Source organism: Polistes fuscatus, unplaced genomic scaffold (assembly GCF_010416935.1).
Source record: "Polistes fuscatus isolate 324 unplaced genomic scaffold, CU_Pfus_HIC Scaffold8, whole genome shotgun sequence".
Lineage (NCBI taxonomy): Eukaryota > Metazoa > Arthropoda > Insecta > Hymenoptera > Vespidae > Polistes > Polistes fuscatus.
The window spans coordinates 7,659,201-7,676,879 of NW_025113162.1; the positions used below are offsets into that span (position 1 = coordinate 7,659,201).

Consider the following 17,679-nt stretch of genomic DNA (forward strand, 5'->3'; position numbering starts at 1 on the left):
GATATCCAGGTGCAGTATTAGCTACAGTAAGATTCAAATTAACGCCAGATAATAAATTGGAAATACATATGCGTGCGACAACATCTAAATCAACTATAATAAATATGTCACATGGTTCTTTATTTAATCTTGCTGGACACGTAAGTAAAATACGCGAGATTATTTTAAATAATAATTATTATCTTATCACGTATATATTATTATATGTAAGATAATATATAATTTATATATAGGATGCCGGTGAAAAAGAATTAAAAAAACATAAGATATTATTGAACTGTGATCGATGGACATTTGCAGATTACTTAGATCCTATACCAACGGGAGCTATCAGAGGAGTAGGTGGAACAATTATGGATCTACGTGTACCAAGACTTCTAGGAGAATATATGGAGAAAGTATTATATTATATACAAAATTATGCATATGTGTAATAATAAAAACGGGTAACGGAAAGTATAAAAAAAATTTATTAAAATATTTAGAAATACATGCATATAAAAAAATGAAAAATAAGGAACCTATACATATCTTCTTCTCTTTTTCTGTAGGTTCCTCCAGGAGAAGGTTTTGATCACAACTTTTGTATAACAAAAAATTGGCAATCTGGTAGTTCATTTGTTGCTCGAGCATTACATATGAAATCTGGACGGTATATAAATGATATTTCTATAAAGTATAGAACTGTAATATATTTACTGTATTTATTAGCGTTCTGGAAGTCTACTCAGATCAGCCTGGTCTTCAATTTTATACTGGCGGACGTTTACTACAACAATACTCTCCTTCAACATTTGAAACATACGATCATTTCTTGCATCAAGAAAAGGTGAATAATGAAAAATTGTTTAATATCATTGAACATTTAAAATAAATATATAATATTACGATTAAAGGTAGATCATGAAAATATTAACAATTACTTGAATACAAATGGAGAAATTAAAGAGAACGGAGAGGAATTTTTAATATCTGATGTAAAACCACTTGATTTTCTTACAGGAAAAAAAGGAGCACATTATAAAAAGAATTGTGCTTTTAGTATTCAACCTCAGAATTATCCAAATGCTATTAATTATGTATGTATATTAATTAATAAGTTGAAAATATATATTATTAACGAGATAGATATATTTTTTCTAATGCTTATTATGATATACACTTTTTCAGGCACATTTTCCATGTGCTATTCTGTATCCAGGTCAAGTGTATTGTCATGATCTCACGTATAAGTTCGGAATACAACTGGCTAATTATATGTAAAGATATGGATATATATGATACATAAAAGCCATACATAAATAAAATGTAGGTAAAAGATAGATACAAAAAAAATATACTCACGTATAATATATACATTGTAATAAATTACGGCGCACCAATAATACATCTTCTAAATTTTCTTCTTTTTTGCAGCAAAAAATTTAGCTACCATACTTATTGTATTTCCAAATGATTGACTGACTGTTAATGAACGCTGAATCCATCGAGGTAGTGCCTCCATTTTGTTACGGTAACGTTTATCAACTAATATTACACTTGAATAGTCGTTAATGTGACGTACAGCTCGTCCAATGCATTGATTTACTGCTTTCATGCAGGAATTTTCATAGAAATTCTGTCCAGCATCTGATTTCTATTTTGGTATAAAGCAACGATAAGAGAGATATTCACAAAAATTTTGTAAGAATATAAGATTTAAAAATAAAATTTAGTACATACAACATTTTCGTTTAAATATTTGATCTTTTCTTGCAATTCCATTGATTTAATATTAGGATATGGCATTCCAATAACAATAATACATCTTCCCAAATCATCAGAAAAATTTAATCCTTCACTTAGTTTGCCACCTGAAAAACAAAACGCATTTAAATCGTATATGTATATAAATGCATATTTGTAATTTAATGTGACAATAGTTTATAGTGGAAAAAGATGTATAATAAAATATTTAATATTACCAATAACGCTAAATAATAATGAACCATTTTGTGGACTTTGTGGATAATTTATACATCGTGAGTATTGTTCTAAAACATCACTGACCTGAAATAAATATATTTCTTTAAAAAATAATATATATACATATACATATATATCAATTTTATTATTAATAAACGTATATACTTGAGACGTTGATTTTGGTTCACGGAAGATCTGCTTTTTTAAACGAATTTTAGTTATTACACCAGATTTATATAAATGTTCGTATACTATATTCTCATAATCATAAGATGGCAAGAATATTACAATACCAGCTGGTATAATATTGCAAAAATTTATTAGCATTCTTCCCAGCTCATCCAACTGTAAATTTAAAAACAATAGACCATAATTTTTCATTAGTTTTATGAAAATGAAATCTATCACAGTATTATGCACATACTAGTTTTGTATTTTGTCTATTTTTAAAATTAAATTCGAATTCTACTCCAGTTGGACCAGACATAAGAATGTTGGATATAATATTTTCTTGAGGTATTACATGATCACAGGAAAATGTTAAAATTCGTTCAGATTCAACACCCGCTGCTAAAAATAATTGTTCAGTAAATTCAGATATAGGTTCCATGGTTCCGCCAGTTAATATTACGGCTCTGGCCTCTGTTACTATAAAAAATAAAATTTCTTTAAATTTATTATTATTTATATTAAACAATAAAAGAGTATATTTCATATATACGTACCAACATCATGAAAATGAGCTGCTGGATTTAATAAAAGGAATTTTAAAATTCCCTTTCCAACAGTAGGACCAGGTATAGCAATTATACGACCATCAGCACAATTGTTTTCCAAACATTCTAAAAAGCTAAGAATTAATGTTAATGGACTATTTGTTTCATCTTCATTTTGCACCACTTCTGTACTTGCGACGTTTTCTTCTTTATTAACATTACTAATTGACTTTAAGAATTCAGTTATGCCAGTTTTATTTTTATTATTTTCATGGATTTTAATATCATTGCCATACTGTTCTATGAAACCTCTTAATTTATTAATAAGTTTAGATTTTTTCACAAAACTTATTAAATCAAAGATATTCAAAGTATCAATATCAGTTGTTCTTTCAAATTCCTGTATAGTATACAATTTAGATGTTAAATCACCACTGATATTATCAGTTGGAAGGGATTTTGTTGTAGCTCCAAAAACGGTTAAAAACTTTTTCAAACAAAAGCTTAATTGGTTTAAATGAAGTACGTTTTTAGCATTAAACAAAGTTTGATATCTGAAATAAATTATTATAATATTTAAATGATGCTGTTTAAAATAGTATTATATAATAGATTTGCAATTTTATATAAAATATATTTATAATTACAATATAAAATATAATACTTTTTCTGATACTGTGACAATTGATTATAAGCATGAAGTATATTTCTTCCTGTAATTGAAGCACTGTACATTCTTTCAATAGCGTCAAGTAAATTATGAGCTTCATCGATTATTAAAACATTTCCTTTTAAATTTATTCCTGAGCTAATTCTTGTATTCTTATGTAAAATAGAATTATATGGTACTAATATTAATTGACCATCTTGAATAGATTTTCTTACTGTATAATATGGACAAGCATCAAGTTCTTCTCCTTTTTGAATAATTTCTTCGATATCATGAATTTCCGATAATAATTCAGCCATCAATGATTCCTGATTTCCTGATAAAAATGGACAACTGTTTGTTACTTTTAATTTCTTAATATGTTTTTCTTCTTTACGTGTAGTCTTTTTCTTTTGTAATTGTAAGCAATGTTCATTGATAAGATTAATATGTTTTAATTTCTTTACACTTTTATTAATACAATAATTCTGCCTAAAATAAATATAATTATTTATATTTTAATTAATAAAATCATAAAATTTTTCAACGTAAAACTCTCTTACCTAGAAGCTAATGTAACTACAGCTACATTATCTGAATAAGGACTTCTCTTTAATTCTTTAACAAATTGAGAAAGTTGTGAATGAGTTCTTGAACAAAAATAAATTTTTGTATGAAAACTTTGTTGCTCCACTTCTTCTTCTTCTTCTGCTGAATTTTCTGAATCTGATAATTCATCTACCAATAATAAATCCTTATCAATTTCATCATTTTCTGAATCAGTCGATACATTATCATCTATATGTGTATCGTAAGGATTATATTTTAATTTAATATATGATATTTTTGCTTTTGTATTCTTCTTTTTAACTTTTTCTTTATATTGTTGAATTTTCTTTTCGTATTTGGTAATAGCATCTAATTTAGATAGCAATTCTTTTTTTTTAAGATTAAATTCCATTTGTTCGGTCTGACATGAAAACCAATCATTGGATGTATCTTCGATCATTTTAATCTTATTATCTAAATCAGTAATTTCAGAATTAAGTTCATCTTTCTGTAGTTTTTCATGATCTAATAACCATTTTAAGGCACCACAAATGACAGACAATGATTTTCCTGTTCCCGTTGGACTTTCAAATATTCCCATATTACCATTTTCAATACATTTATATAATTCTGTCATAAATTCTTGTTGAATTTTGTACGGTGTGAAAGGAAATGGAAATATTTCTGGAGTTTCCATATTATAAATATATATATTGTTATCTAAACTAACATAATAAAAATATATTAATTATACATATAATTAGAACATTATAAACTTAAATCTAGTACAGACCTTGTTCAATATATTACATATCATTCATGTAAAAAAATATTTAGAATTTTATAATATTTAAATATATTTTCATTTTCTGACAATCCTATCGGTTACAAGGATATAATAACAGTGGGACAAAAAAATAAAAAGCAAATTCTAAAGAATTCCCGCCAGAGGATGTTAAGAAGCATTTCTATGAAATTACTAAATAATATATTACTATACATACTAATATCAAGAAGTACAGGAGTACATAGAAACACACAAGTCCTTTTATTTTATCTAACCAGATTCATCTTAGTTACTACCGGGACCACCAGTGTCAAATTTGTTTTATTAAATTTTATTTATGTGATTTTCCTAACGTTGCGCATGTGTGTAACGAGAATTTTATTTGTAATAAAGAGAAATTAAGATAAAACGCTCTGATTTTAGCATTTTTTCATTTTTATGTAAATGTCTAAACAAATGTACATTTTTTTTTTAATGTTTCTGTGCAATGCAATGAATGAATCGAATGCAATCTCTTTTATACATCGCAACTTTAATTTCTATAATTTTGTACAACTCCCTGGTATCTGTATAAATACATAAAAATTATTAAAAGATATTATAAAGTAATTAGTTTCTTCTACTGTCGGTCTTCCTATTGTCGGTAACTCTGATGGTAATTTACCATGAAGGTTCTCCTACTGTCGGTAACTCTTATGGTAATTTACCATCAACTCTTCTCGGTCGGTAACTCTGATGGTAACTTACCATCAGCTCTTCTCGGTCGGTAATGCGACTTATCGACTGTCGACATATCCAAAGTAGAACACTACCGTTATCGACGGTAAATAAGATAAAGGTAGAGCACTGCAATTACCGATATCGCCTTAGCCGACCTGCCACTAGAGTGGCTTTTGCGATTATTTTTTCCAGGTCGATGCGCCACTATAGTGGCTCACTCGAGTAGCCCACTGTCTCACCGTTTGAATTAAATAATCATCTTCATAGTCATTCATATTTACGTGAAATGTTAAAGTTTAAGTATGTACAAAATATTTTTAGTAAAAATTATAATTTAATCATTAAGGAATCTTTACGTAAATCATACGAACGTGCTTTATATACGACTAATAATTTAAAAATTGTGTGTATCAGCTCCGACACACGACTCGAGTTTACCCCTTTAAAACCATAGTCTTTGACCAGGTACAGAAAAAAAAGTCTAACTAAATTAAAAAAAAAGACAAGAATACAATAAATACATAGAAAGATAAAATGAATGAATCGAATGCACAATCTCTTTTATACATCGCAACTTTAATTTCTAATAATAATTTTTGACTACTCCCTGGTATCTGTAAGTACATAAAAGTTATTAAAAAACATTATAAAGTAATTAGTTTCTGTATATTAAATGGATAAAAGGAAGCTAGGAGAAAAAGGAATAAGGATATGATATTAATTAGGGATTTAAAAGAAACTAATTACAATTATAATGTATATGGTAAGCGGTCTTTAGCTAGATTTTACTTGCAATGGAATGTTTAACATATAAAATATGTTAAACATTATACTGAAAGTAAAATACCATTGCCCAGGTCTAACCACGAGGAGGTAACCGCTTCTGAAGACCCGGGATGTGCATCCTGAAGATGTCCCCATCCGAATTAAATGGAAACCAAAGAAGATGAAAGTCCCGAGAAGGTTTTTTAATAAGCCCCACTCTTAGGCCCCACCCTAAGAGTTTTATTCGGAAAATCCTTACAATTACTATGGAGAATAAAAAGAAAAGTTTAAATACTGAATAAGAAAATGAAACCGGGGAAGTGCATCTGAATAAAATTCAAGTAACATCGGTGATTTTATTTGGAAACTAATATACTTTAATATAATTTCGATAAATACGCATACGGAAATTACAATTAATGAATATTTTATATATAATAATTGTCAATCTACTTAAAATATAGTATTATAAAAATAAATGCATATAATTTTTGGTTGATCCATGGCATCTGTAAAAATAAAGCAAATACATTAAAAATAACTATCATACATGTGCAATGCTACGAGGAAATCAATAAATAGATTAAAATACTTCATTTATATTGAGAAATAATTATTTTATATTACCGTTTACCATTACTCTATCCTCTTCTAGTCATCTTCTAATCCACTTTCCTCTCCTCTTGGACGGAATGGTCATATGAATCAATAAACTGATTAAAAACATTCATTTACTTATAGAAATAATTATTTTTTACTACCATTTACCATAACTTAGTCCACTTCTGGTCCATCTTCTAATCCACATCCCCTTACTCTTGGTCGAAATTGTTATCTGAAACAATAAACGAATTAATAAAAGTTCATTTACTTATAAAAATAATTATATTCTACTACCATTTACCATAACTCAGTCCTCTTATGGTTCGTTTCCTCCTTCTCTTGGACGGAATTTGGCATCATAGTTCATCCTGCAAAGAAAACATTAAAAGGAATAGGAAAAGAATAGGGAAAAGTAGAACTTTTGAGGTGGAACTTTTCGCGATTTTTGTTTTAAGTGGTTTCCCCCCGATCGGACTAATCCACTGACTCTAATTTTTTTTACGAGAAACCTAGGCTTCACGCAACGATCGACCATTACTCTAACAGCAGACGGTTGAGGCCTGACTAACGGATAGTGACCGAATCGCCAACGCGTGTCGCTTCGGTCCCTATGCTAAATGCATACTTTATGCATATCAAATCGCGAATAAAAAAACAACGAATTCTAGTAATATATATTACGAGGGACCTAGGCTTCACTAGACGACCGACCATAGTGCCAACGGCAGGACCGGTGAGGCCTGACTAACGGATAGCGACCGAATCGCCAATGCGTGTCGCTTCGGTCCCTATGCTAAATGCATATTTTATGCATATCAAATCGCGAATAAAAAACAAATCTAAAAGTTGTTCCACCTCAAAAGTTAAGTAAACTCACTTGAACGCATGCTAATTCACGTGAACATACTTAATATAAAGGAAAAGAAAGAAAGTGAAAGAAATAGGGAAGGTATGATGGTTGGTGGGGGAAATTAAAGGTAAGGAATACCTGTAAAAATGTAAGAATTATTAAAGAAACATTATAAAGTAATTAGTTTCTGTATATTAAATGGATAGAAGGAACTAAGGAAAGGGGTAAAAGAATATGGTATTAATTGGGAAGTTAAAAGAAACTAATTACAATTATAATGTTTATAGTAAGCGGTCTTTGGCTAGATTTTACTTGCAATGGAATGCATAACATATAAAATATGTTAAACATTATACTGAAAGTAAAATACCATTGCCCAGGTCTAACCACGAGGAGGTAACCGCTTCTGAAGACCCGGGGTGTGCATCCTGAAGATGTCCCCATCCGAATTAAATCGAAACCATAGAAAATGAAAACCTCGAGAACGTTTTTTAATGAGCCCCACTCTTAGGCCCCACCCTAAGAGTTTTATTCGGAAAATCATTGCAATTATTATCGAGAATTAAGAGAAAAGTTTTAATACCATATAACAAAATGATATACGGGTTGTTAAACATCAATAGAATGTAAATAACATAGTACCTATGTACAAATAAAATTCATTAAAAATATATTAAAAATATATTAAAAATAATTATCACACGAGTGCGATGCTAAGGGGAGAAAAATTAACAAATTAAAATTAAACATTAAATTATACATTATTATTTTATTATAACTAAGTTCTAGTATGGTCCTCCTCTGGTCCTCCTCTTATTGAACCTGCAACAAAAAAAAACAAAGGGATAGGGATGAAGAAAAAAAGTGGGCCTGGAAACGAACCTGGAAACAAAAATGAAAAGATCATTTTAGATTTGCCAAAATGCAATGAATGATCCATGGTATCTATACAAATTTGGACTGATCCATGGTATCTGTAAAAAAAGAAAATGCATTAAAAATAACTATCATAAATGTGCATTGCTACTAGGAAAACAATAAACGAATTAAAATATTTCGAGTTCTTTCTGAAATAATTATCTTCTATTACCGTGTTTGCCATATTACTTCGACTTTTTTTAGTCCATTTCCTCCTCTTCTTGAACGGAATTTTGCATCGTCTCCATGGTTTTTTTTGCTAAAGAAAACTAGAGAAAAAATAAAACTTTAAAGATAGAACTTTCCGTGATTTTGTACTGTTCCATGGTATCTGTAAAAATAATTATTTCATACTACCATTTACGATAACTCAGTCCTCTTTTGATTGGTTTCTCCTCTCTCTTGGATGGAGTGTTGCATTGTCTCCATAATTCATCCTGCCAACAAAATATCAAAAAAAGGATCCTTTGGTGTGGGTGGAATTTTAGGTAAGGACATGATTCTATCTTTGGGAGTAAGATAGAATCAAGGCTCGCGTGGGCAGGGTCGCATCCCTGAAGTAGACCTTTCTTCGCAAAGAAAGAATCTACCTGCTACCCATTAAAAAAAATACTGGAAACGAAACTGAAAAAGAAAAAAGAAAGATTAGTTTGGATTTGCAAAGATCCAATGAATGCATTGGAATTAATCATATCCTGTAACAAACTAAAAGGAATATTAATTAATTATATAACATAATAATTGATCAAATCTTAATACCTAAATAAATAAAAGAGACATTAAAAAACATTATAACATAATTAGTTTCTACGAATGAAATGAAGAATGAAAAGTGGGGAAACTGTGTGTAATAGGAAATTAGAAAATGATATGATATTGGGGCGGGAATTCGGGAATGGTATTGTACTCCATCATGATTTTAAAGTATTTTCTATCTTTTAAATGAAATATCATTTATAAAATTAAATTTTCTTAATACTCGATTTATTTTAGGAAAAATTATGTTCGATATTTGGTGGGTGGTATGGCAAATCCAACGATGGTCACCTGTAACAAAAAGAAAACTATTTTAATTATTACCATTCTTAATAACCATTATAAATTATTGACGAGCAAAACAAAAAAATAAAACAATAAAAATATCAAATGACCAACGAGCTATTTTCAAAAGATTCAACCATGCTGTCGAACTTGAAAATAACTCATTAAGTCTGTAGTTGCCCTCTTGAGCCACAATTAAGTGGGGGCCTCTTCGGCTTTTAGCCTCTTCTTTCTTCAAGCCTACTGTCGGACATTCCCTACGTGCGAGCATGAAAAGAATCTTTGACCAAAACGTCAATCGTTCCAAAAAGTATTCGCATAATTTGGCATATTACAACGATTAATGATATAGAATTAGAATCGTCCCTGATTCTATATAATAAAAAAACCTAACCGACCCTAACACAACCCTGAAAGAAAAATGTGATTAGTAAAACATCCTGAGCTTTTTACATAGAAAATAATTATTACCTTTTGGTCGAGAGATATCTCATCGCCGAAAGGAATATTATTAACTATGTAAAGTATCGATTCTATTCTAATACCAAACCGTTATAATATGCCAGATTATGGTCGTACAATTTAGAAACGACTTAAAGACATTTTCACCCAATTACTCTCAACTGCTTATTACACTAATATAAATGAAATACATTTCACATTACAATATATATATGAAATAATTCCATTTATTTTCTTTCATCATACATCTTATGCAAATAATTCCGATGTTCGTTAAGGGGGTGACTCTATTTATTAATTATTACAAAATGCATTCGCGTTTCCCGTTAGCTATCCTAGCTCGTGGACAATCAACGAACTTAAAAGTTCATCGACTGTGCACATATTACACGAGCACATTTAATCGAATGTCCGAGCAGTTAATTATGCTAATCGATGACCTATTAACACTTCGCACTTTTACTATCGAGTAATATAATCGAATTGAAATAAAAATAATACTAAAAATGCAATGCATTTCTTTGCAATATTTTTATTTAATTTATTCTTTATATTGAATTATATGAAACATTTCAAAGACTAAATCGCGATAGTGCGAAGTGCTAGTTATAATACTTAAAACTAAGTATCAATTCATCAAAGGTTTTGTGGATTTGATTTCGACTCTATCTCGTTCGAGATACAATCGAAATAGAAATGAATTTCATAAATGGTTGCAAATCCCTTTGAATCATGATACATAATACATATTACAGAATTGTCACAAAAAAGATTTAAAAATCAAGCAAGATAGAATAAAAAGATATAATTTTGTGACAATTCCGTATAAAACCCGGAGGTGGGGACTCGCACTGAAAAGTGCAAGTATGCCACGTGCCATTCCGGGGTCCTACCTACTTATAATTAAAGTTTCACATTCGCTCAAAATAATACACATGCATACCCACCCACACACTCCACGGTTCTCACACATACCACCAGGGTGCAAAAGCCTAAACTAGAGAGCATGCCCCGGGGCACCTCCGACACCCTAGTTCAAACGCGTTTTCTAAATTTATGGGAGTACGTACCAATTGCTGTAATCGTCTGTCAAGGCTAGTGATTATTGCATAAATGACTAATGCAAAAATACAAGTATAAACTAGTATATATTGCATACTAGTTATATACGAGTATATCATAGTTTCCACAAATAAATGCGGTAACTCTACTATGCAAAACGATTGTTAAAAAAGAAAATTTCGTATCGTACGCGTGACTCTACAAGTTATTTTTATTCAATAACTTTAAAAAATAATAAGCGCGGTATTAGGTATCACGAAACGATGTACAATGCACATTCCTAACCGCACACACATGTGCAATGTACACCGTGCAATCACTAGCACAATGACAGACGCCAATAGGGGGAAAAACTTAAAACTAAAAACCTATACTAACCGTTTCTCACCCATACGTGTAACACCTGGGCACACGTATAAATGAGAACGCAGAAAGTATAGGGGGGAGAAACGGGGATTAGTAAATTAATTGCTGAAAATCCTAATCTAAGATTTGATTAATATATAAAAATGTTCTCTCATTAATCTAAGCGGGCTATGACTCTACAAGTCATTTATAATGACTTTTAAAAAGATTTTAAGAATTTAAAAAAAATAATAAAAATCTCGGACGACTCTTTCGTTAAATGGTTGTTCTAATGAAAGAACTGGGCTTTGAGCCACCACTTAATAGCCAGAGTCTATCCGTCGCGAATGGGTTTGTCTTCTTGCTCATTATTTTATTATATCGAAAAATAAAATCGCGATTAAATAAACTAAGTACGAAGCAATGCATGTAAGACATTTATTACATGCTTTGTTGGACGAAATCGAGTAAATTAATACTCGATTTCACCATTACTAAACGCGAACGAAACACGTAATAAAAAGGAAAAGTGCATTAATTATTTGCACTGTTAATTAAATGAATTTAACCGATGAGACAAGAAGACCTATCCTAAACTAATTATACAACATACAATAAAATATACAGTTTTCATGAGCAATTTCAAAAAAGGATTAATCCTTTTTTGGAATAACTCATGTGCTCGTCAATAATTTTTTGGAATAATTACAACCAGTAACTCGTGCCGATTGGGACCTTTCATCCTCGGCATGATTGAGCACCGGAGGGACTTTAAATTTTAACTCACGACCTGCTAAATGTTATATTACATATATATGGCATTTTAAAATAAAATGACGCATGTATGCAATATGAACAGATAGCATTAGAAGTTCTGCGGTGGCTCCAAAACACTCCTACTTCGTAGCAAATGGTCCAGCTGCATCCTCGTCATCAGACCCATGGGAGAATCCTCGATGCACTTTTCCTCGCACTCCCGTGACTCTAATATCGCGGTAAACGAATATAAGAAACTATAAAAAGTTTCTTATCGCGAAACCGAAATTTTTCTTATACGGCGAACAACACTGAATCTACATACGCGATACGATTTGAATTTAATTTACGCCCGGTCACTGACTCTACTTCGCGATTAAAATGTTACTTTAATTATTCGTACAAACACTGATTCTACAATCTAATTCAAAGACTGCATTGCACGCAGTCAATGCAAACACAAAAATTCACTCCCGATAGGCGTCACTTCACTGATGCACTTCACTGACTCTACTTCGCGAACAGTCTGTACGACTGTTTTCAAATTAAAAAACTATAATTTTATACGAACAAACTCTAATGCAATTAACTGCATTGCTCGCAGTTAATTGAATATATAAATCTCAAAAATAACGCGAACGCGAACACGAACGCGAAACGCGACCGAATTTATTATTAACGAACGATCGTGCTTCTAATCCGTGATTTTAAATTATAATTATAAACGATCAAACACTCCCGTTACATTGCTTCGCGCACGAATTGCAATGATGCTCTGAAACAAAAATGAAAAAGAACGATTAATATCGTCGTCATAATCAAAAACTATTGAAAATTTATCATAGAAAATGTTTCATAGAAAAATATACTTACTTCTAATCTTCATTGATGAATGCACGATGGGTCTCCTACCCTTAGGGTGACGATGACCGAATGCACTGACTCTACTCCGCGATAAAAATTTATTTTAATTATTCGAACAAACATGACTCTACTTCGCGATAAAAATTGTATTTTAATTATTCGTTCAAACAATAACTCTACTTCGCGATAAAAATTTTATTTTAATTATTCGAACAAACACTGACTCTACTTCGCGATAAAAATTGTATTTTTTAATTATTCGCACAAACACTGACTCTAATTTTTACAACTGCATTGCGGGCAGTTCAAAAATCAAACACTAACACTCGCTTACCTCTCTGAAAACAGAAAAAAGAACAAAACGATTAGAATCATTGTTATCATGTAAAAAATTATAAGTAATTATTAAAGAAATGTTTAATAGAAAAATGAATTTACCTTCTATCTTGATTGATGAATGCCCGATGGGTCTCCTACCCTTAGGATGACGATGCCGTAGACGGTCCCAACGAAAATCAGAAACTTACGTGTTTCTTATCGCGATCACGACACTGATTCTAATTTTTACAACTGCATTGCACGCAGTTCAAATATCAAACACTAACACTAACACTTAGCCTTCTGAAAAGAGAGAAAAGAACAAAACGATTAGAATCATTGTTATAGTTTAAAAATTATAAGTAATTATTAAGGAAATATATTTAATAGAAAAATTAATTTACCTTTTATCTTCAGTGATGAATGCCCGATGGGTCTCCTACCCTTAGGATGACGATGGCACACGTATAAACCGAATAAAAGAAACTTTCGGAGTTTCTTTACCCGAAAAATTTCCGATTTTTGTTTAACGATGCAAACACTCGAGTACCTCATTGCCTACGCGCTCGATTGCAATGATGTTCTGAAACAGAAAATGAGAAAGAACGATTAATATCTTCGTCGGAATCGAAAACTATTGAAAATTTATCATAGAAAATGTTTCATAGAAAAATTATACTTACTTTTAATCTTCAGTGATGAATGCCCGATGGGTCTCCTACCCTTAGGATGACGATGGGTGGACGGTAACGAAAATAAAAAACTGTAAAAAAGTTTTTTATCGCGGACGCGAACGCGAACGCGACCGAGACGTGCTTTACCGACCGCACTGCACGTCAAAAACGTCTGAAAGAATGCACAAGAGATTAGTGTTCCTATAAAATAAATCGAGTATTTTAATGTGGGATATAATATAAAAGGAGTATTAAATGGAAAATAATGAAATGAATTGTAATATGATATTAATTAGGAAAATGAAAGAAACTAATTATGATTATAATGTTTATGGTAAGCGGTCTTTAGCTGGATTTTACTTGCAATGGAATGTTTAACATATAAAATATGTTAAACATTATACTGAAAGTAAAATACCATTGCCCAGGTCTAACCACGAGGAGGTAACCGCTTCTGAAGACCCGGGATGTGCATCCTGAAGATGTCCCCATCCGAATTAAATTGAAACCATAGAAGATGAAAGTCCCGAGAAGGTTTTTTAATAAGCCCCACTCTTAGGCCCCATCCTAAGAGTTTTATTCGGAAAATCCTTGCAATTATTATCGAGGAGTAAGAGAAAATTAGAATAGCAGATATCAAAATGATAAAGGAGGAGTGAAACATGAATAGAATCGCATAAACATGGAACCTATGAACAAATAAAATACATTAAATATAAATGTCATAATGTGCTAAGGGGAGAAGAATAAATAGATTAAAATTATACGTGTAATTATACATTTAATTATAAATTTAATTATACAAATAATTATCTTACACTATCCGTTATTATAACTAAGTCCTCGTGCTGTCCTGGCTTGGTCCTCGTGCTGTCCTGATGTGGTCCTCCTCCTATGTAACCTGCAACAAAAAAAGCAAAGGGATAGGGAAGAAGTTGAAAAGTATGCTTTTTAAAGTGAAACTTTTTACGTTTTTTTTTTAAGTGGTATCCCACCGGTCGGACTAATCCACTGACTCTAATCTATATTACGAGGAACTTACGCTGCACGTACAGTTTGCCCACCAGCACTATATTTACTGCAAGCTTGAGGAACTGAATCCCTGGGCCCGTCTTACTAATAGCGGTGGTAGACATCCCTTCTAATGCAGTTTCAGTTCCTATGCTACGTGCACATCTATGCTTGCAAAATCGCGAGTTAAAAAAAGCAAAGTAAAATAAAAAAAAAAATTAAAAAAAAAGGATAGGGTGTTTCACTTTAAAAAGCTGAGGAAAGGACATGATTCTATCCTTGGGAGAAAGATAGAATCAAGGCTCGCGTGGGCAGGGTCGCATCCCTGAAGTAAATTCCTTCTTAACAAATGGCGCCCTTTGCGAAGAAGAAATCCACCCGCTACCCATTGAATTGTTTCTAAAAAAATAATAAAATTTTAATAAACGTTTGATATTAAATTTTATATAACAATGATTGAAAAACAATCAAAGTAATTGGAGAAGTTTATAATTATGTTACAATCCAAGAACGCAACCAAGTTGAAGACACAGTCATCTAAAATCATAAAAATAAATTCATATTAAAATTATTTTCTATATTTAAAATACATTAATAGGAGAGTATGTAATGTTTAAAATAATGTATGTATATGTTTAAGCAATTATATATATAAGTATTAGTAGAGAATAATACTTTGTTCAATACATCTTAAATAATTGTTAATTAAACGAGAGATAGAAATGTCTATTGTAATCAAAAATAAAGATATGTACATTTGTTGTAATGTTCTTGCGCAGTGATGACCTCGGTGGGAAGGGGTAAAATTTTCATCTATTAAAACATAAAATCGCAATTAATTAATATTCAACGTACGTCAAAAGTTAGGTAATATTTAAATAAATATATATGCGTTTAAACAATCTTAATTATAATAAGAATTCATTAAAATATTAAAATAATAGTTAATTAATCGATAAAAATGTCTATTGTTGTTAAAAAGCTCGGAGTATATCTTCTCTGATCCCTCCTCCTCGAAATCCACCGTTGATCTGAGTAATTATCCTCTGTTAAAGTTTTTTTGGTGAAAGTTGTTTATGTGACTTTCCGAAAATTGCGCATGTGTATAAAAGAAAATCAATAAAATTAATCAATAAAATTTAACATTATAACGTTCTCGTTTTAATATTCTTTTATTTTTTGTATAATTGTTTAAACTAATGTACATTTGTTGTTACGTTCTTGCGCAGTGATGACTTCGGTGGGAAGGGGTAAAATTTTCATCTATTAAAACATAAAATCGCAATTAATTAATATTCAACGTACGTCTAAAGTTAGGTAATATTTAAATAAATATATATGCGTTTAAACAATCTTAATTATAATAAGAATTCATTAAAATATTAAAATAATAGTTAATTAATCGATAAAAATGTCTATTGTTGTCTAAAAGCTCGGAGTATATGTTCTGTGATCCCTCCTCCTCGAAATCCACCGTTGATCTGAGTAATTATCCTCTGTTAAAGTTTTTTTGGTGAAAGTTGTTTATGTGACTTTCCGAAAATTGCGCATGTGTATAAAAGAAAATCAATAAAATTAATCAATAAAATTTAACATTATAACGTTCTCGTTTTAATATTCTTTTATTTTTTGTATAATTGTTTAAACTAATGTACATTTGTTGTTACGTTCTTGCGCAGTGATGACTTCGGTGGGAAGGGGTAAAATTTTCATCTATTAAAACATAAAATAGAAATTAATTAATATTCAAAGTACGTCAAAAGTTAGGTAATATTTAAATAAATATATATGCGTTTAAACAATCTTAATTATAATAAGAATTCATTAAAATATTAAAATAATTGTTAATTAATCGATAAAATGTCTATTGTTGTTAAAAAGCTCGGGGTATATCTTCTGTGATCCCTCCTCCTCGAAATTCGTCGTTAGACTGAGTAATTATCCTCTGTTAGAATTCTTTTGGTGAAAGTTGTTTACAGGACCTTCCGAACGTTGAGCATGTGTATAAAAAGCCTATTTAATAAAATTTAAGATTAAAACGTTATGATTTTCGTATTTTTATCTATTTTATGTAATAATTTTAATGCTTCTGCGCAGTGATGACTTCGAGAGTAAAATTCAGCTGTAACATAAAGACAGTGCATTAGTGCATTATAATAATTGTTAATTAATCGATGCAAGTGTCTATTGTTGCTTAAAAACTCGGAGTATATGATCTATGTACCGTCTTCTTCGAAATTCGCCGTTGGACTGAGTCATTGTCCTCTGTTAAAATTCTTTTGGTGAAAGTTGTTTACAGGACCTTCCGAACGTTGAGCACGTGTATAAAAAGAATAATAAATCTAATTAAGAAAATTTAAGAATAAAACGGTATGATTTTCGTATTTTTGTCTATTTTATGTAATAATTTTAATGCTTCTGCGCAGTGATGACTTCGTGGGTAAAATTCTGCTGTAACATAAAGACAGTGCATTAGTGCATTATAATAATTATTAATTAATCGATGCAAGCGTCTATTGTTGCCTAAAAGTTCGGTGTATATGTTCTGTGATCCCTCCTCCTCGAAATTCGTCGTTAGACTGAGTAATTATCCTCTGTTAAAATTCTTTTGGTGAAAGTTGTTT

At 30.6% G+C, this 17,679-nt stretch overlaps 2 protein-coding genes across 5 annotated transcripts; one reads left to right on the forward strand and one right to left on the reverse strand.

Annotated features, from left to right (window-relative positions):
• Positions 1–48: 48 nt before the first annotated feature.
• On the forward strand, positions 49–1,724 carry LOC122525070. The gene is made up of 8 exons (XM_043647646.1): positions 49–140; positions 234–394; positions 552–652; positions 712–829; positions 1,003–1,079; positions 1,171–1,308; positions 1,417–1,513; positions 1,602–1,724. The coding sequence occupies exons 2-6, from the start codon at positions 287–289 to the stop codon at positions 1,286–1,288; spliced, it is 522 nt and encodes a 173-aa protein (XP_043503581.1). The 5' UTR covers positions 49–140; positions 234–286; the 3' UTR covers positions 1,289–1,308; positions 1,417–1,513; positions 1,602–1,724.
• LOC122525066 (ATP-dependent DNA helicase DDX11) lies at positions 686–4,956 on the reverse strand. 4 transcript variants are annotated; one of them, XM_043647638.1, is made up of 10 exons: positions 4,673–4,956; positions 3,894–4,599; positions 3,346–3,822; positions 2,691–3,235; positions 2,390–2,613; positions 2,131–2,310; positions 1,965–2,049; positions 1,723–1,853; positions 1,345–1,636; positions 686–785 (listed from the first exon to the last, which is right to left on the reverse strand). In XM_043647638.1, exons 2-9 carry the CDS (start codon positions 4,574–4,576, stop codon positions 1,394–1,396), a joined length of 2,568 nt encoding a protein of 855 aa, XP_043503573.1. In that variant the 5' UTR covers positions 4,577–4,599; positions 4,673–4,956; the 3' UTR covers positions 686–785; positions 1,345–1,393. The 4 variants fall into 4 exon arrangements, with proteins under 4 accessions (XP_043503573.1, XP_043503572.1, XP_043503574.1 ...); XM_043647637.1 differs by having other exon boundaries at positions 3,894–4,604; XM_043647640.1 differs by lacking the exon at positions 686–785 and adding an exon at positions 1,112–1,249 and having other exon boundaries at positions 3,894–4,604.
• Between the last annotated feature and the right edge of the window lie 12,723 nt (positions 4,957–17,679).

Coding starts and splice junctions, on each gene's coding strand:
- LOC122525066 (XM_043647638.1), bottom strand. CDS start 4,576: ATGGAAACTCCAGAAATATTTCCATTTCCTTTCACACCGTACAAAATT. Junction 2,614..2,690: donor AGCTCATTTTCATGATGTTG/GTACGTATATAT, acceptor TATTTTTTATAG/TAACAGAGGCCAGAGCCGTA. Junction 2,311..2,389: donor ATAGACAAAATACAAAACTA/GTATGTGCATAA, acceptor TTAAATTTACAG/TTGGATGAGCTGGGAAGAAT.
- LOC122525070 (XM_043647646.1), top strand. CDS start 287: ATGGACATTTGCAGATTACTTAGATCCTATACCAACGGGAGCTATCAG. Junction 653..711: donor TTACATATGAAATCTGGACG/GTATATAAATGA, acceptor TGTATTTATTAG/CGTTCTGGAAGTCTACTCAG. Junction 830..1,002: donor ATTTCTTGCATCAAGAAAAG/GTGAATAATGAA, acceptor ATTTTCTTACAG/GAAAAAAAGGAGCACATTAT.